Raw genomic sequence first — 21,029 nt, 5'->3', positions numbered from 1 at the left:
ACCTGTAGTACTACGTAGGGAGATTTTTCTCTCTTTCTCCCCACTTGGCCAACTAGTGGAAGAGTCAAATACAGCATCAATGCTGTGGTACTATTTAAACTGAGTTAATAGTGAGTACAACAGAAAAGGAAGGCTTTTGTTTCTGAATGTGGAATTTTATGTATTGTCTAAAGATAAGTAGTATTAAAAAGTTAATTTAAAAAATTCAACAGCCTCTACATGCCATCCAATGAATAATAATTATTCCATTGAAAACTGAAAGTTCTTTATACAATTTAATAGGATTTTAGAAGTTGCCAGTGAAGTCTGCACAGCAAAGTGCATAAAGTGACTCAACCCTTGGCATGAGCAAGAAACTGTCTGAGAAATGCCATGGCAGCTTAATGACCATTCTGTTACTGTGTTCCCTAAGAATGGAATTATTCTGTTTTCTTTTGTACTGGTTACATGAAACATTCCTTGCTACAATAATTTAGGTAAAAGAAGGAACCCAAATCCCAAGGTCCAGGCTTAACTTTTGCCAGTGATATTTGGCTATTTCTAATTTATGCAGAGTATAAAGATTCATGTACAGAGGTTACACTTCTTTGAGCGTTCAGTTTTTCTGAGTGCTCAAATTTCTATGAATGAAAGAACTTAATTTAGTTAGAAATAAATTGGCTTTTTTGAAAGTAAACTTGCAGTTTGCTAAATACCTTGCAAACACCAGTAAATGCATTCTTACAGTTTGATTAAGCACAAGTTTTAACCTTTTTAATCACTGAACTTGTGCTGAGAACTGCTACCATGGTACAGCATTACTGAAGAACAGCAATTTTGGCATAAGAGGATAGTTAGTGGAAAGTTTGGAAAGGTAATTGAAAAATTGTCAGAAGATTTTATCTTTTTTATACATTCTTAGGTGGTTTTTTTTTTTTAAGTATTCAAAATTTTATTTGATGTGTGTGTTATGTTCCATGAAGTAAATGTATCTCTAAAATAAAGACTGTTTGAAAGATGGGGATTTTTTTTCCTTTGTCTGCATTTGGGCCAGAGGTCTGTTTTCTGTAAAAGTCATGTCTGTTTTAATTTACCCAGTCATTTTGACTAATTCAGTATATTGATTACTAGTTAAGAATAGTTTGGTGCACTGTGTATAAATAGCCTGATGAATATTTGGAAAGTGGCAAAAATATTTTATCAGGGAAAAAGGTTTAAATCACATGAGCCAGGTAAATGTTTAGCTACCATCACTGTTTAGGGAAACCTGAGCATAATTCTACAAATCATAATTTGGTTTTTCATGTATCTTCAGGGTTTTTATTTCCCTTTCTGCATTCAGATGCTGGAGGTTTTGCAGGGCTCAGCCAAGCATGTGTGAGTTCAGACGTGTGCACAAACATGTGCTCACGCTCACAGCCCCTGCTCCCATCAGCTGTTTGTTACTGCCTGGGTACTTTGGCTTTCCACACTTTGCCTTCCACTGCTTCACATTCAAGTGTGAACATCCTGGGGGGGCATTCTTTTATGTTTTATGTTACTCAGAATTTCCATCTGCTTTTACTTGACTTGTGGTTGTGAAGATCATGCTTGGCCCATGGGATCTTACACAGTGGCGAGAGGATTTGGAGTTTTGTCAGCCAGGGAAATATGTCTGGCTTTTTCTTTTTGTTATTTTTTTGTTTGTTTTTTTTTTTTTTGCTTTTTTTTCCTTCTCTTCAGCAGCTTTCATATGCTCCTCTTCTTGTGTGGTCCCACTAATATGAGTATATTTAACAGAAATACTTTCCCTCTCTATCTTCTGTGTGCTGCTGTCTTTTAGGCAGACTGTATAAGAAATCTGAGGTACAAAAAATGTTAGTCATGACTGAAAACAAGGTAGTGTTACATAGAAAGGTACTTTAATCATTGCACATTCCAAATTTATAACAGCATTCCACATTCTGGTTATAGATGTGTCTGAGTGGATCTGCAGCTACCAATAAACATCCCACTTATATATTTGTTGAGTATTTTGTGCCTTTTTTTTGCAGGCACTGCTACAATCTACAGTTCAGAAGCAAGAGGCAGCTATTGAAAAGCAGTATATATTAACCATTGAAAAGCATTCTCACAAATGTGAAGAGCTCCTTGATGCTCAGGTATGGATGTGCACATGCAAGAATTTCCATTATTTTCTTTTAGTGTCAACTTTCTCCTGTTTAAAAAAAAAAACATTAACATGTATGATCCCCAAAGAAAATGATCCATCTCTCACCTTGTTTCCTCAGTGTGCCACTAAACACAAGTATTTTAAAATGCAAAATAAATAAGGACTCTTCATCTATTGGGATCAAAAATGTTCTATAGCACTGGAGCCTGCTTGGAACAGATACAAGGAGAGTGTAGTACTGAGGAAAAAGAGCAACTTAATACTTACTTCTTAGCAGCTGCCATTTTCTGTGGTCTTGGAGAAACCATTCAATTAATTTTCATTTATGCAGTTAAATGCAGGATTTGATTATGTGAGATTTGCATGAGTTCTTGGTCCAAATTTTGAGATGGTTCTTCGGTGGTAGATGAAAACGTGTTGTCCACACCTATTTTTATTTCATAGAAATCTTACCTAAAAATAAAAAGCTATGAGGGGTTATATAATATCCGGAAATACATATATGCATTAATGGCCTAAATTGGCTCATTTGGCATGACTTGAGTAAAAGCACACTGCACATCAAGTATTTGAGATCAGAGCAATTAGTGATGAGTCTCTGAACAGCGTCAACCTGGTTTGTTATCAGTAAGATCTTGATTTGACTGAAGTGCAGCTCTTAAATCAAAATAATAATAACCATGAGCATGGGAGTTTAAAAACCAAGAAGTTAATTTGTTAATAGCCCCCTGGAGTTGCTTATATTACAACTAAGTTACCTTTTAAGTAGTGTTAGCAACAATTCTGAAAAAAATACCAAGGATATTTCTTTAAATTTTTGTGGAGTATCTTAGTCCTAAATACATCAAAAGTCCCCTTGAAAGACTCCACCATTTCCTGAAGTGTTTTAGTACTATTTGACTGTTCTAACCATATCAACTAACACCTAGTGCAAATGTGTATTAAATATATAAGAATCTGTGTAAAAAGTGTGAAGGAAAGACGTCATAATGAGGAGGAATTGATTGCATCATGAGTGAGGTTATTGCACTGAATTGTAGTTATTTGATGCTTGCTATAAAGCTCTAAAACAAAGTAAAAATGAATTTTTGAAAAAAATGGTTTGCATTTTTGAAATGAGCACATAATTTGCTAACTTGATATCACTTTCTGAATCTTAAAAAGGAATGAACCTCATGAGATACAGAAATGTCACAGGAAGATTTTTTGAGATTTTTATTACAGACTGAGCAATCACTTGCACCTGTGATCAGTCAGATTTGCATCAAAACCCCAAAAATGCGACAGAAGTGTGGAAACATGTTGAAGAGGTGCAGATTTACCTGGGGAGAATCCAACAATGTAAAAAACTGTTCTTGGTCATAGCACAGGGAGTGGTTACAACAAAACACAGTGCCCAGTTCACATCATGTCTGCATTTAACACCCCTTTGGATCCCTGAAAAAGTGTGTATTTTGTTCACTAATTTCAAGTCATTTCTCATTCAATAAAATCGAGGTTTTTCACCTCTAATTGTAATGTAACATTGAGATTTTGAAGCCTAAACAAATAGACAAGTATGGGTGTTTGTGGTTGAGCTATCAGGTTTAATTAAATATGATTTATACTGGCAGATTTTATTCACTCATAAAACTTTGTTGAATGATCTGAGAAGTGGGTGGTATGTTTTTTATTCTTTTTGAACGTATCTATTCTTAAATGTATGTTTTCATGTTTATTTTCACACTTCTTTTTCTTCAAATGATTTTATGTGCTAACAACTAAGTTTGATGAAATTACAGCTGATATTTATACACAGATTTCATTGCTGGTTTATGTTATGGGATTGTAGATGCATAGCCACATTTACATGGAGATTTATGAGTGTTTGTATCACTGTAAAGAATTTTTTTGGTGCAGCAGTAACAATTATACACTCAACACAGAAATTGCTTCCTTTTTTTGTTCCCTTCTAATATTCTTGCCTTACAAGCGGTATCTTGCCTTCAAAGTTTTAAGCCTGTGTAAAATTGTCAAACCATACAGATTTTGTGCTCATTTGCCATTCCTTTTAAATTTTCTGCTGTTTTATTTCCAGTTCCACACAAACATAATTATCTTATGATAACTCCTTTGTCATGTCTTCTACTTACTCTCGTTTCCCCTCTAAATTCCCATGCCCCTTCTTCACAAAAGTGTCTTTGAGATGGAGGAAAAGCTGTTTTTCTCTTTTTGTCTTTAACCTTTCGTTAGAGTTTATTGAAATTTCTGATTTTGAAGCTTAATTATATTAGGTGGAGGTGCAGGTGAAAATCCTGTCCAGAGAGGTGCTATTCTGCTGATAATGTTCAGTGTACAAGGTTGTGTTTTCCAGGATGGGGAAAGAAGTGAAAGACCTCATTGCATGGTCCTATCCCAGTTTCCAGCTGGAAAAATACCTGCAGTTGATATTTGATCATTATGTGTCAGGCTTGTCAGCAAAGTGTCTCTCTGTAGGTAGCATCCTGGGTGATGATCACTAGAATGGTTCCTTCCCAGGTGACATCCTCTAGGGCTGCTGATTCTCCCAAGGAAATACACTCCCATATCCAGAGTGGTGAGGGGAGCAGGGGAGGAGGAGATTCTGCCCCTCTGCATCTCTGCTCAGGTGAGACCCCCCTGCAGAGCTGGGGATCAGAGGGATGGAGCAGCTCTGCTGGGAGGAAGGGCTGGGGGAATTGGGATTGTTCAGCCTGGACAAGACAAGGCTTTGGGGTGACCCAATTGTGGTGTTCTAGCACCTGAAGGGAGCCCACAGGAAAGATGGAGAGACTCTTGACAAGGTCCTGGAGTGACAGGAATGGCTTCACACTGACAGAGAAAATGTTTAGGTTGGATATCAGGAAGAAATTCTTCCCTGTGAGGGTGCTGAGGCCCTGGCACAGGGTGCCCAAAGCTGTGGTTGCCCCATCCCTGGCACTATCCAAGGCCAGGTTGGATGGGGTCTGAGCAAACTGGGATAGTGGAAGGTGTCCCTGCCCATGGCAGGGGTTTGGAACCTTATGACCTCCAAGGTCCCTTCCAACCCAGGCCATTCTGTGATTCCAATATTTCCCAAAGCAAACCACGCTTTGGTTTGCCACATTCTTGTGGCACATTCAGGGACACCAGTGTCGTGGTGTCTTCCATCAATGAACAGGACAAAGAGAACTCTTTTTCTCTGTGCCAGAAATCACTCATGTCATATACTGAATATTTAGGAAATCTATGCTTGTCAGTTTTACTTTATTAGAGTTTGATGATATCAGAAAATGCCGGGAGAAAACATACCAGTTCTTTACAAGTTGGAAAATTACAAATTTCATCCTCATCTTTTTCCGAGACTAACCTTTGACACCTTCTGAAAAGGAACATCGGACGTGGTCTTGTGGTTTTACTCATGTGCTGTGTGAAAATACATGGTGAAAAAGAATCAACAAATTTTTGAACAGATTTTTTCTTTTATACTCAGAAATTTGTCATACTATTCAATCAAAGCAGATGGCGTTAAAATGTGTCTATAGCAAGGTACAATTTTTATTCTTCTTGAAATAGTCAATGATATGTGTATCAAAATATCACATATAAATATATACAGCAGTTATTTTTCATGATGATTTTATGTGTCTGAAACATGTCTCACATTTCTAGATGCAGCAGCACGTTAAGACAACTAGAGTTACCCCCATGTCTTTAATGTTTTTTCCACTCTGTCATGATGTTGGCTGTCATTTGTATGATAAATAGCAGTTCAAAATCTCTTGCATGAAATTTTTTGTCTCTTTGAGACTCTCTCAGAGAAGTGCTGGTTTATCTTCAATAGGAAAACAACTGGTCAGTCAGAATAAAAATTCCACTGGCTGGAATCTTTTAAAGTTTAGGATGCTTTCAAGAACAGCCTGTGGAGAAGCAGGAAATTGGTGTGACAATAGTCACAAACTGCTGGAATATGAATATCTTATCTTCTCTAATATTTGGATGGTTCATTTTGATGTTTTGCATAATCTTTTATAAAAGTACCAGTATGTCTCCTAACAACTCCTAGAATGTAGAATGTAGGAAGTACTATTCTTTTACAGCAATTGTTTGTATGCCGGGGAAAATGTTTACTTCAATTGGAAACTTAGTTTCACAGGAGATAATAATTTTCTTAGAATATAATTTTCAGAATATAATTTTCTTTGATTCCAAATAATTGCTTTTATAACTACTCAAAATGTGCTTCATGCTTCTCTAATAATTGTTTTTTATTAACTTTGATTATGTTTTTCTTCTCTTGGAAGAGGCTCTGTGTTTTTCCCATCTGATGGTAGTAATTATAAAATTTTTTAAATGCCTGATCTTGAAGGGGCCATATGCAAACTAGATTCTGAGAGTCTTGTGAATATTTGCATTTTTAGGAGACATTGGCCAAATTTTTGCAGTGAGAGTAGTAATGCTGAAGACTTGCAGACTGAAAATACTAACACTGCAGTTAGCACAACCTTTCTGGTTCAATAATTCCAACTATGATAGGTTTGGAAATTATTTCGAGTACTTACCTTGTCCCCTTCTTTGAGCATTTCCTCTCAATTCCCAGAAATCTTGTCATTTGCTGCTGCAGAAATATTTGTTTATTCATTCCCTTCAAAATCAAGCACTTCTAATCAGTCTTTCCTGTTACATTTTCATGTAATTCACCTTCACATAATTAATCTTTATAGTGCGTTTTTAGATATGTTGCTCTTTTGCCAAGAGTGAAGTTGCACTTTCTCGGAATTTAAAGGAGCAAAAAACAAGGATTGATTAAAATCCTGTGACAAATTTGAGAAATGTATTTCTGAATTCCTGATACCTCCTTGATTTCCATGATATAGACAGAATCAAAATGAAAAGAGGAAGAGTCAGCTTTTCCTGTGCTGGGATGGTTTTTTGTTTGTTTGCTTGGTTTTCTTTTCCAAATTCTGAAATTTTTTTCAGGATTTCTTCTGCTTTAGCAGGGAAGTGGGACCAGATGACCCACTATGATCCCTTCCATCTTGACTCATTCTGTGATTCTGTCGTTCCATGAAAAAACCTGGTAACAGGCATTATTGTTTGGTAGTGTGTTTTTTTTTTTTAATATAAACCCTTACCAGAGTTTACTGACTCAATTTCAATATACCCATTCTCACATGCTAGTTGGAGGTTAATTTTGCAATCCCTTTGCACTGTTAATTCAGCCGTGATACTTTTAGCGTCTCCACCAAAAATCTTATTTTGAAATTACATTTGCTTCCTTGAATTTGTCAAATGGCGCTTGAAAGTAGCTCTGTAGAGTGATTATTTTTTCCTTTCTCTCTTTTGCTTATATAACTTGTTATCTTCAAACATTCACGACTTGTTAGGAATTTATGCCCTCAACTCTTGTTGATACTCTGAACAGCTAAGCAATACAGAATGATTTTTCTCCTCAGTTATTTTTCTGTCATCTGTAGTTGAAAAAAAAATTGGGTTTGTTCTGTTTTGCTGTCTTCCATTATTGAATATTTTGCTGTTTACATTGGTCATATTTTAGGAGTTAGTTTCCTTTATTCCTTCCTGATAAATGGAGAAATTTATGAAGAACTCCTATGGGAAATGAATTAGATCACAAACTAGAAGAAGTAATTGATACTTTTTTATTATTGTCACATTTTTATGAAATTGCTTATCTCTGTATCCCCTGGAGCTTGAAGCGTGTAGGGTTTTTAATCATCTCTATTACTACGTATGATTTCCAAGAAAAATATTTTCATTATTAGATGTCTTTATATATCTTCCTACTTATTTATAAAAACAATGAAATACTTATGCAGCAAAATGTTTTAAACCTAATTTCATCCTCTGATATGGCTCAAATGATACAGTTTGTGCACTCACTGTGTGCTGCTGAGGGGAACCCTGAGTACAAACCTATCCTTGGTTATTTTATTACAGCTACTAAAATTTTTCTTTATATTTACATTGTTTTAGCTTTTCTCGTGTAATAATGTTTTGCTGTTTCCTGAGCTTGGAAAAGCTCTGCTGCTTTGTTAGACACTTGGATCTCAAACTGGCAAAAATATACAGTTCAACCATGCAGTAATAAGTTATAATTTGAGGAAGTGGAAATATGTACCAGATGTTGGAATTCTCCTGATAGATTTTCCACCTTGCACTGCCAAACACTTGAGATGCCACAGATAGTGAGGACAGTGTAAGAAACCAGTTACAATTACCAGTCCTTATCATTTGACTTAGGCAGAGCTTAGCAGTGATGAAGAAAAGGTGCAGTATAAAAGAAAATGCTGTTAAATGTAGCCAGCCTTATTTAAAGGAGCAGAAAACCATTACTAGTATTTTAATAAGGTTGCCTTTTTCCTCAGGATAATATTTTGAATAGGATGTAGAAATGGGAATATTTTGATAACATTACAAAATCATTATGTATTTTTATTACATCACCTTCCTCTCCCATAGATAATAACGTTTCCCATAACCTGTATTATTTCTTCCTACTGTTAGATCCCTTAATTAGAGACAGAAATAAAAGTAGAACATAGTGAGCTAATGTTTCTTTTAAAATAGGTGAACAGATTTGAAGTGTTGAATTCTTAAGAAGCCTCATCTAGTGTTTTGTTTTCCATGCTGGTGAATGAAGTGCTGAAACATTTACAAAATATTCCTGAAGATAATTTTCCTCAAGTCTTGAGAGAGGAGGATGGTTCTGTGTCCATATATTGTGAAGGTACAAAAAAAAAAACAGTATTGCAGATGACATTAATTTGGTTTTCTCTATTAAACAATTAACTACAATGAAGTTTCATTAGATTAAAAAATTGAGAAGATACTTGTTAAAAGGAAAACTGGTCTTTCACTGAGGGTGAATTAGACATATGAATGTCTCAATATACTGGTTTTGGTAATGATGGTATTTAAAGAAGTTTCCAAGTATCATTTCTTTAGTGTATGACAGTTGTTTCCTGAGATGAAAGATCTGTGGAAGAGGGAAACACCAATAACTTGTTGCAGTGATACACCAATTAATGCAAGGCCTCTTTTTCCTGTTTTGTTTTAGGATAGTCATATTGACTTCGGTTGTTCTGTGATATTCTTTGCTATTTTATTTTTGGATTATTATCTAACTGACTACTTTTACATAAGCTATGAATAGCAGCTGACAAAATTAATTAACCCCTGCCAAATTTGGTGATCATTGCATGATGATTTACTCAATATTGAGAAGGAACCAATCTGCAGAAACATAAATTGGATGGCCATTACTATAGCAAAAAATAATACATTTTTATTTATGGATGAAATCCTGGACACATTTCATTTTAAATGAAACAGTACAGGACTCAGAAATAAACTATTTTTTTAAAAAAGCATTCTAGTTTATGCAAGACACCCAATCTTTTGTTTGACTTTAAATTTGCGGTTTAGAATTAATAGGAATATGCAAGGAATTGTAACTGCTCTAAGTTAGAATTAGTTACTGATAGCTTTAATGCATCATTTTAGCTGTAAAGGAGCTCATCTCATTAATTATTTCATTCACCTCATAAGTTAGTATAATATCTTCTATGTAATCCTTCAAATTATGCTTACCTGAAAGAAAAATGTCACAATTCTTCACAAATTAGTTTAATATATAAAGATAACAAAGAAGACAAGTTGCTATTGTGATTAAATCTGTTTACAATGTCTTCTCTGACTCACATTCCAGGAAAAAAAGAAAGATTTTTTGGATTTCTTTTTTACAGGAATCAAGAAAAACCACAGGACCTCTGTATTTATATTTGAGTCTACATCAAACGATTTTTATTTGGAACCATTGCCTAGAGAACTTCTTGCAGGGGGGAAAACATTATAGCCTATTTTTGAATGCCTTTTGTTTTAAGCTGATTTTCACAAGACTTTTCTTGACCCTCTCATGCTACTTTCCAGAGGATAGAGTAGAAATGCTAGTATTTCTCTCCACTGTGGAATACCACATTTTAGAAACGTTTGGGGCTTTTCTTCTATTTTTTTTTTTAATCTTTTTCCTATGTTTTACTGGGCCATCATGTCATGAGACAATTTGCTCCTCAGAATTTTTACAACTCAGAATTTTGCCCTCTTAACCCTATACTCCCTGTCTAAGGAATAAAAGAAGGTCAATTACAGCTTTGTTGGAAAGAAGTGAGAGTGCTAGGCTATGGAAACCAGGTAAGGTGATGTATTGAAGAGCTGTAGTATTTGTTGTACCTAAGCTGAAGGTTTTTTAGATCTCTCCAAGTATCCTCAGTAGTGTTTAACTCTCTGCTGTGCCTTACAGATAACAGACACAGTGTGAATGTGCAGCCTAGGAAACTTACACTGGGTGAAAATTTCCCTGGTGCTCCAAAGTGCAGCTTTTACTGACATTTACTTTTGTCCCTCATTGATTCATGCATCCTATTTCCAGTTCTGTAGCCATCACTTTTTATCACTTTCCATCTTTGCTCTTCATTCCAGAAACTCAGTAAGATACTTTTATTTATTATCAGTTGGATAATTGGATTCAAAGTTCCAACATATTTAGATTTTTTTCTGCTTCTTAGGTTGTTGATTAATAAAAGAAACCATCACCTCAACTTCTGTTTAAAAACTTGATGGACCTTTGCAGGGGTTAAATGCTTTTTTCCAAATTTAAGGCTTCCCATGTAAATCACCCTCCTAACATTCACAGGAAGCCTGGAAGACACTTGGTTACTTTTCACAGGACCATTAGGTCTGATGAATTCATTATCCTACTTACAGGAGGCAAATCACTCTGTCTTGAAAGCTTTTATTAGGTTTGCTGTTTGAAGCATGGGCAGTGTGCTCCTGACGTGTACAATTACCAGGAGAAAGTGGTCTCTCCATTGCTCTGGAATTAGAGTTCAGGGTATATATAGCTCAGAGTGGTACCTGAAGTCTCAAAGCTCTTCCATTATTCCTTTAATACTGTCTGAGAGAGAGAGAGGAACATGTTGATAATTCTTACCTGTGGAAACTGCAAATGCTGAATGAGATTCATTCAACTCTCAGCCTTTGTCTGGTTTTAAGTCCTGGTGAGAAAGGGAGGGTTTGTGAGATAGAGCTGCTTAGCTGTAGCCATTTAACTCAAGAGATACGGTCTTTAATTCTGCAGTGGTCTATTGTTCAGAGGTCTTTACCATAACAGAACAAAAATCTACAAACCAAGTAAATTAACCTAAAACTTCTTGTAATCTTCTGTGAGCTAAAAATACAAGGATGCTTGAAAGCTCTCAAACATGGAAGGGCTGAAGTGAAACTGTTGTCTTCTGTTTGTTTTTAACCTTCAAAGACCAGCTGAGGAAGCACTGGTTGTGTGTAAAGTTCATTGTGAGCATTTAGTACCAGACTCCAAAGTCATTCTTCATGTCTAGAAATTCAATGTACCAGATGCTTCTCTATAACAATTTCTACTTAAAAGAGTTTCTGGATTATTTTAAAATCTGAAATACAAACATAGCTGCCCAAACTAAAGAATAGTTCCAAATGGCTGAGAATAGCTTGTGATGCAGATCCATTAAAACTAACATCTTGGAATTTTGTTGATATAATTGTTAATAACTTCCTTTGAATTACTACTACTTTTTTTTTTTTTTTTTTTTTTTTTGGCCAAAGACTGTCTGAATGCTGTCATTATACAGAAAGAGCTAAAACTTCTTTGTTGACAGAAGCCTTTACTATCCATAACTTCCAAGATTTCCTGCCTAAGTGATATGCAGAACCAAGACCCCTGAATATGCCTTTGAAAGATCTGTACTTCTGAAATAAGGAATTCAGATGCATTCAGGTACATTCTTTTCTAGAAAATGGATTAATAGTACCGCCAAGATCACTCTACATCATTTTAATAAGTACAGCTTTCTGGGACAATCCGTGCCTCTATATGAGGCTGTGAGGCATAGTACTGTGGAGAAAACCAAGACATTCTTGATTACTAAGTAAATTGCATATTAATTACATGCAGAATGGAAGCTTTCATGTTGTATCCGTACTAATTATGTCATATGGGTTTTCTGGAATAAGACTTGTTTGAGGGAGAAGCAGTTCACATAATATTTTATTCTGTATTTTCCATTTCCATTTACTTTTTTTTTTTTCATATAATTTATGTAATGCAATAGCTTAAGGTATGTTTCTCTCTGAAAAACAAGAGTTACCAACTGTAGATTCTGAGGCCAAATAAATAGTTCTCCAAGGTATCTCTGTGACTAATACAAGACAACTGGCTTTACTGGGTCGTATGGACAGGTGTTGCAACATTTGTGATGATAAATGATCTTTTGGAAGTTCAGATATTAGGGTAATAATCTATGGGAGGATTATTCCACATGAATAAGCATTTATATTACAACAGGAAAGGACATGCCAAGCTATTCACAAGAGACTTACAGTATTGAAATTATAAATTCTGTATTTCCGTGAGTAGATGATACTATTTAATGTAAAATAAGTTGTATTGAATTATGACAGAAGTTATTAGCTTCTATTGTGAAAGATAATAGGATTTGTATTTAGGGTTTTTATTTGTAAGGACATTTAGAAAGCATTCTAAATGCCCTTACAAATACTTGACTCTGGTATCTTGAAAAATATGAACTAACATGTTTTTATAAACAGATACAGTTCTTCCTGAAGTTCTTGCTGAATTTCTGTGAATTCCATATAAATCCGAATGCAATAGCATATAGATTTTCTAGTCTACCGAGGAAATAGGAGAGCCTAGCTTAATCAAAGTAATCACACTTCAGTCACAGCAGCCTTCGGGTTTTTGGAATTGTTTAATTGCTAGGCAACTTTTTTGTAGTTAGAGTTTTGGATGTGATACCTGTATTTTTCAGGATTGCAGGTCCCTGTCAGGTTAATAAGACGTTAACTCTGCATGGAGGTTTAGATTATGTGAAGCACTGTGGTCATCAAACTGGTTTGTCATCATGGGGACTGACATTGATTTTCTCCACTGGCTTTCTGGACATGTTCTGTATTGTATTAATGCAACTATCTGCATTCTTGGACTTCCAGGATGGGTTGAATGCTTTTTCATATGTACATGGAAAATAAAATTTTAAAGCTCTTCTGAAGTTTAGGAACTGAAAATTTTGGTCCCATTGAGAATGCTGTGAAATATGTCTGGTAGCTGGCCTGTTGTGGCAACTTGAAATGTGGATACAGGTAACTCAGAAATCTGATAGACAGTCTTCATATAAAACCTGGAAATCTGATGGTCAGACTCAAGCTGGAATTCACTGCCTGCCAGGTGTAAACTAGAAAGTCTCATCTCTGAACAAACGGACTTCCATTTTATTGCAGGTGTTTTCAAGATAGAGGTGACTTTCTCTGAGGAACTCTCCTTAGACTCTCCTGTGCCAATTCTCAATAAGCAAAATAAAGATTCAGTATTTTGCTTGGCATGATTAGTAAGCTTGGATTTGTGGCATATGTCTGCAAAAATATTTGCATGTTTTTGTTTTATATTATGTCATTGTGAAATGACATATTTGTAACCTGTGCAGCTAGTCAAATGAAGAGTCATGGAGAGCATTTAACTAATCAAATCCATTTATTGTTTCATCTTTGAGTTACTGGGAAAATGTAATTTCTGTAAGTGCCCTGATAGTTAAAGCTAATGTCTGAAAACACAAGAAAAGTAAGTTACACAACATTAAGTATAAACATGATGTGAATTTTGCTACTCCTTCCACAGATGTTTTCCATTAGAATATGTCTGCCACATTCAGACCTATTTTAAGTAAATTCACAAGGAAATGCCTCTTTACATGTTTATCCTGGAAGGGCAGATAGGCGTTTTACTTTATAAAGCAGTCTAAAAGTTTTCTATTCTTCAAATGAAAAAATATTTTTCAGAACATAGTATTGCAGTTTGGTAATGTATTTCTAGCTGCCATTAGAGACACTTAAAATTAAAACACAATAAAATTTGTGAAACAGAAATGTCAGTTTCTTAGACATGCTGGTGAAAGGGGGATTTGCCTGCTTAACTGTATATGTAAAAAATTTGTTATATACATTTATACTAATATAAAACTATATACTATACTTTCCTCTTGGTGATCTTGTAAAATGTTACTGCATTGATACTGTACTTTCAGGTTATAATAGATAATCTCTTAAATAACTTGTAAAATAATTAATGACTTGTTAGCAATTATATCATGACAAATAGGTAGCATCAATAATTTCCAGCAATAATTTTTGGGTTTGGGAAACAGTTTAGCTTTTAGAGACAAAACCCACATCCTGCAAATTCTTTACTTGATACAGAGAGAAGAAAACGGATGTGATTTTGAACAGTTCTATATCTGCATATAGAATACATGGTCACTTCAGAGATAATTTTCTCCCTGAAAAATGTTTAGGATGACAGGAAATTGACAAAAAAGCAGAATACTCATTTGTTCACATTTCCTGGCTCACCAGGGTCACGATATCACAAGTGGTTGAAAGAAATACATTTGCCTTCTACTCTCTGTACATACAACTGAGGTAGTGCAAGACTAATTTAAATTCTGCAACTGTTTGAATGAAATAAAGTGTGGTGTTGCTTAGACCATCTTTATCAATTGTGTAAGTGTTGCTTTTACATAGTGATTCATTTTTCAACTTCTTTCAGAATACTTTTTAGACTGAAAGGAAATATTAATTATTCAGGAAATGAATAATTTCTTATTATTGGAATTTTTCCGTGACATGAAATCTCTTAAAGGAGTACTGGGAATGTAATTTAACTGAATCTACATTTGAAGTAATTTTGTGAGTAACTAACAAGTCTAAGTGTATTGGATGAATTCTTTTTGTCTGTTTTACTCACTGGCCATGGTTAGCAAAATATGAATGTTTTCTCCCAATAGCATCAGCGACTTCTTGACATTTTGGAAGCAGAAAAGGAAGTGTTAGCAGAAAAGATAGAAGAAGCTATGATGCAGCAGTCGCAAAAGCACAAGGTACTGATTTTGTTTACCAAAAAAATAAGAGACCAGCATCATGGAGTTTATTGGGAATGATCCTGTCACGGTTACTGACAGGAAGAGGAGCTTTCTTAAGCTCTTTGACGGAAATGATTTTTAGCCACTCCTTTATTGCAGTTTAATTTTTCATAACATTTGCAGGAAGTGCTGGATAAGTGTTTGGAGGAAGAAAGACAGAGAAGCAAGGAGGCTCTGGCTGCTGCTGCAAAGGTATCTCTCTAATTAGTGGACATGCCATGTGGATTCTTTGTGTGTCATTAGAAATGCCAAGTTCAGACACTCACTTTTGTTTCATAACTGTATTTATCAAGCTCTGCGTTCTCATCTGTGCTTAGAAGAAGCTGATTCTACTGAAGATGAACACATCTGCTATATCCTATGCCTTGATGCAGAGAGGTAGCTGCCTTCTCTTGGACAATAGCCTCTGAATTGTTTATAACAAGAAGTCACAAAATCGCAGTTCAGTTGTGGCTGTTACCTAAATATTTGTTTTTGTGGTCCTTTGACATCAGTGTATCTTGATGTGAAGAGCTAGGTGTGAAGAGCTAGGTAGCAGGGTCAACTGATGATCCTTATAAAACAATTATGTCTCATTTAACTTTCATTGAATATGGCCATCTTCAATGAGGAGAGAACTATTATAAAATCATATACAATCAGGGACAATTTAACAGGTTTTGAATTATTTTATATAAGCTGATGTTTGGCTGAAAGTGACTATTCAGTTTTTAAATATGTTTTCTCCTATCTATTTCATTATTAAGTGCATTGGTGTTAGGACAATAATTTTGTAAATTTTAAGCTGATAATGGTTGAATATAATGATTGGGGAGAAAATAAAAGAGTACTTGTAGCATGGCTAAGAAGCTTTGGGAGGGAAGACGCATTTGTTTTAACAAATGTATATTGGCTGATTTTCTACAGAAAATGCTCAGTTTTTGCACTATAGATATTTGTAAATAAGAGTGGGAATATCTCTTACGTGGATGTGGGTATTCTCAGAGAGAAACGGAAAGTTTCTAACCAGGCAGAAGCCTGAGAAACTGTTGAGAAGAATGTAAATATGGTTCCTTATCTCTGTTGTTGTTCACATTGTTCATAGTTAGGTTGTGCCACTGTACGTCATTCACTGCACACCAATAGGTGAGATATTTTCACTTCAGGACCAATAGGGTTAGTCTGCACGAAGCTCTGTGTAAAAGAGTGATGTATTTTGAAATAAATCAGAGTTATACTCTCAGCCTTCTAAACAAAGTCTTTTCATTCCCATCCTGCCTCAACAGTCACATGGGAATATCACAGGAGGCCCATTATGTGCCTTGCATGAGTTTTGCTACCTTTTTTTTTTTTTTTTTTTTTTTTTTTTTTTTTTTTTTTGTATTAAGCAAAATAGTTATGAATGCCTGTGTTTTCAGTAGCTGGAATTTAAGAGCCTTCCTGTAACTTCCTTTTCTCCTTTCTGTAACTACACAAGTCATTGAGTCATTACCCAGAGGTAATACCTGCTTGGTAGCACTGTAAGATAAATTGAACCTCATAGTTCAGAAAGCGAAAATATTTACATCCCGTATCTTGTAAGCTCATAGCCCTCATTAGAAGAAGGTGATATATATGAATCATTCAGGTTGGCTGTGTTGCTCATCTAATTGTGCCTGGTCTGTTTCAAAGGCTGAAAAAGAAGTAGTGCAGGAAGCTGTTCTGAAAGCAGTAGAGGAGGAGAGGAGAAATATGGAGAAGATTCATGCAGAAGAAAGAAAACTGTGGGAAGCAGAACGTGATAGTCATAGAGAGAAGATTGCCCAGGCTGTTTCAGAAGCCATGCAAGAGCAAAGAAAGCAGAATCAGGTTGGTATATTTTACCCGTCCATGTACCTGCTTCGTGTGGTTTTGGTTTTACTTTTTTATGTCTTCTGTGGTTGTGGGAGATTTTCCTGTGACATCTGTCATTTAGTTGATATTTGCAATGCACAGCAAGCAGTTTATCTTCACCTAGACTGTCTGTATGGAGAGAGGCTGGCACATACAGAACAAAATATAAAGGTACGTATGTTGAAATGATATAAATCATGCCTGGTTCTGTCCTCTGACTTCAAAAGGAGCCCAGGATGAGCAACTTAGAGAGTGGTATTTATGCTGTAAAAGTTCAGATGACTTCCATACCTGTGGGAGACTAAAGATGTTACATTTGTTCCTTATAGAACAGGTACAAAATAAAGAGAGAGTTACAAAAACTGGAAACGTTAAACCAGTAATGAACCAGAAATGTTTCTAATCATTGGCTTCTATAGTTATGCTTCTATAACAATAAATGTATGTCACTTAACACAAATTGAGAGGGACATGCCCAACTATGCTTTTAGCATTTTTAAAAATTGCAAATTAAATATGTTAAAATTGCAAGTAAATTGCTCTTCCAAAAGTTGCATTTTTTTGGTCTGTGATGCTGGAAATCTTTGGAGGGGCAGCCTGTGAATTCACTGATTTCTTGGTGGCATATTTGAATGTTATAGTCTTCAGAAATTTAAGGAGCATGTATTTCATTGGTGTGTTGGAATTTGATATTTTTTTATGTGCTGCATAAGAAAAAAAATAACCCAAAACTTAAGAATCTGAAGTAAAATAAAAGTACTCTTTGGAAACAGACACCATTTCCCTTTCCAGTGTTAAACAAAATTAATAACCTTATATACCTAATCAGCTACAAAAGAAAGTTTTGATGTTCTGACATTATCATATTCTATATTGACTAAATTCCTAGTGTAAATACAAAGATTTTATTTTTTTATATCTTTTTTACTTTTAAATGTAAAGTATCAAATGGTGAAATTTCAATTTTCAAGACTTTCAGGGAGCCTTCGGGCAATCAAATTCTTCTTCAGAACAGAAGGATAAACAGATGAGTTCAAAGGTGAATTCAAGCTGAGAACAATTGCTTGGGCTTTAGTTAGATACAAATCATTCAGACTGTCCAGAATGAGAACTGGGGCCAGTGGTGTAGAGAATCTGTTCCTGGAAGGGAGAGTGGTGAAGTGTTCATTTACTGGAGTAAAGACAGCAATTCTGTAGCTTGTGGAACAGGAAGAGATTAAGAGGAGGTGGGCTATGGTAACGAAGTTTGAGAAGGGTTTTGATGGATGCTGAAGATTTCGGGTGAAAGAATCCCGTGGCTGGGTGCTGGAGTTCAGCCAGGATTCTGTGTTTATGGATTTGGGGGCACTGGGTGGCCTGGGTGTGGGAGAGATGTGGGCTAAGCTGGGCTAGCGACTTGAGGCAGCTTTGCCTTCACTCTGCAGGGTGCTGCAGATTCTCTCATGGTTGATGTTGCCTTTGAACTTGTCACCAGACAGGATGATTTTAGAAGTAGTTTAATATGGATGGATATATTCTTTGATAAAGTCCTAAATCCGCTGCCATGTCTGCATCTCCCTGAGGAAGTGATTCAGGCCTCTCCAAGGGACAGGTTTTTCCACTCAAGTTTCTTTTAGATCAAGTAGTTCCTAGTGCAGAAGTACCTAGTGATGTACTTGTTGTGTTGCTGAGCAGCACTGAGGTATTGGAGTCTCTTGAGATTAATTCTGTTGTAAATATCTTGCACTGTATGTACTCCTTTAGTAGTGTCATTAGTTAATTCAATTTCTTTTAATACAAAACATCCGTAACAACTTTTATTTTAACAGGAATAATTTCTCTTATTTGATTATTATTATACATGATTATTTCACCTTCATGTCAGCATCATTTTTCAAATACCTGATCTATTTTTAATTAAGGAAAAATGCAGTTTTTCTTGAGATTTCCAAAATTCAATCACATATATCTATGAAGTTACATTCTTTATATGACATTGCACTCTTTATACACAGTATATATGAAGTTACACTCTTTATTCTCTAATTAATAAATACAAAATCCCTGGGGAGGATGGACTTTCAAGGAGAAATTGGCTTCTTGGAGAAATTTTCCCTTCTTCCTGTGCCAAGAACGTGCATATCTCCTTTAAGCCATTGCACTTATAAGCATACACCAAGAAAGCTTATAATTTTCTGTCAACAAAAGAAGTCCTGCAGAGCTGATGGGCCAAATGATTACTTATATGTGGTGTCAGATACAGCTTGGGTTTAACAATGAAAAACTCTTGGGCCTACAAGGCACTTAGTGTGTGGGCAGTAATTTTTTCTGTGTAGAGCCTTCCACAGAGAGTCATTTCTTATTTATGTTTTGTTTTCTAAGATTTGCCTTACAAAAGCTATAACTGCACTCTTGACTCTTGTAGTTATTGTTTAGGCAATATATTAAGTCAGCTCTGTAAAGGCCAAAATGCAAACACAGAGTCTAACATTTTAGACAATGAAATGTAAAAAATCCTAGAATAAAATTGTGTTTTGCTGTAAATTGTTTCAAAGAGATTTGCTTTATTGATTTGAACTAAAACAGGAGTTAAGCATAGTATTAAAGGGAAGGACTTTTCCTTCACTGATGCAGTAAATCTCCAAATGGGAAGATCACAAAGGGTCCATCTGGTCTTCTGCAAACAGGTGAGGCAGAATGGCTTCCAGTCAAAGTGCCCATAAATAAACTCTAGAAATAATTAATGGAAAAATTCAAAAACATTGAAAATTTTATTATTTTCTTCAAAATGCAAACCCATAGAGAAAAAGGCATTTTCATCTGTATGGTGCAAGAGTTCATAAAAGACATATTTTAAAAACTGTAACATCACTGTTTAGCTGTAAAATATTTAGATTATGAAGGAGGAAAAATAATTTTCCATGTAAAAGTGGAATAAATTTGTTGCGTTCTCCTTTACCCTCTAGACCAGAGAAACATGATTAGGAGTTTTGATTCATTGGTTTAAAAGAGTAATTTGCCATCCATTAATTTTCTTTATTAAAATAAAATATGTTGGTTTTTTCCACCAGTTTTTGAACACATGCACTAGAAGTTATATGACTACATATGAGAAAGCAAATGGAAAAAAACGTTAAAGTATGGGTTGTTTACATTTCATTGGTTAGGCAGTTTTAGTAGAAGAACAACAAAAGTTTGAAGATCACATTTGTGCTATATTAGGCAGTGAAATTTTAATTCATCACCTAAATAATTTGTTTAAAAGAAGAAAAGATTAATGTTTGCTTTGCAGGGATGATACAGGTATTGGTTTAGACTTTTTTGGTGGTGGTGTTGCAGAGTGGCCAGGAAGGAGACCCAGAGGGGATCCAAATCTGGAAGGTTGATGCAGATGCCTTCTACTTGTGAGATATTCATGCTTGACAAAACTTTGTCTTAAAAAAATATTTGTCCTCAATCAAATTGTTGTCAAGTCTGCAGACAGGGAAACACTACTTGCATTTAAAATTTATTATACTAATTTAACATTGCCAGAGAAAAATTGGAAGACTTAGATACAGTTTAATAAAGAAATCATATTTAATATCAAATCTTTTGTTACCAAATATGAAACAGCCAAGTAAAGATAAACCTACAGTCAAAGTAGGAACTAAAACATACTGAGTTAATATTTCAAATTTATGGAGCAACTTTGACATACCACCTTCCTTGCTTTTTCTTTAAGAAATTAAAGGATTACAGTAACAGGAATATTGTTTTGGGATTTTTTTAATGGAAGCTTTTCATGAAAGCTTTGACTGTTCCAGTGACTTGGGATCTACTTAGAGACATGGTATTTGTACTTAAAGGTATTATTTTTGAAGCCTTATAACTCTAAAGGGACATATGAGATATTTTACATCACTAGGGAAATGGAAAAATGTTTTTTAGTTCATGCTCTCAAGGTTGTGAAGTAGTAAAAGTCCAGATGACTTCCATTTTGATTGAGACTGGCAGCATCTTCAGATTTTATAATTGTGTTTTTCAGATGCTTCATGCTTTTATAAGAG

At 35.1% G+C, this 21,029-nt stretch overlaps 1 protein-coding gene across 9 annotated transcripts in view; it reads left to right on the top strand.

Moving 5' to 3' along the window:
- Window positions 1-21,029, top strand: part of CCDC91 (coiled-coil domain containing 91) — a 108,317-nt gene that overhangs the window by 53,943 nt on the left and 33,345 nt on the right. For all 9 annotated transcript variants that reach the window (XM_072923917.1, XM_072923916.1, XM_072923915.1 and 6 more), the window contains 4 exons: window positions 2,013-2,120; window positions 15,016-15,108; window positions 15,274-15,342; window positions 16,801-16,977. In XM_072923917.1, the coding sequence (XP_072780018.1) occupies window positions 2,013-2,120; window positions 15,016-15,108; window positions 15,274-15,342; window positions 16,801-16,977 (447 nt within the window). The remainder of the gene's footprint in view (window positions 1-2,012; window positions 2,121-15,015; window positions 15,109-15,273; window positions 15,343-16,800; window positions 16,978-21,029) is intronic.

Source organism: Taeniopygia guttata, chromosome 1A, assembly GCF_048771995.1.
Source record: "Taeniopygia guttata chromosome 1A, bTaeGut7.mat, whole genome shotgun sequence".
Taxonomy (NCBI): Eukaryota; Metazoa; Chordata; class Aves; order Passeriformes; family Estrildidae; genus Taeniopygia; species Taeniopygia guttata.
Note: the sequence above shows the minus strand (reverse complement) of the source record. Positions and strands in the feature narration are given on the sequence as shown.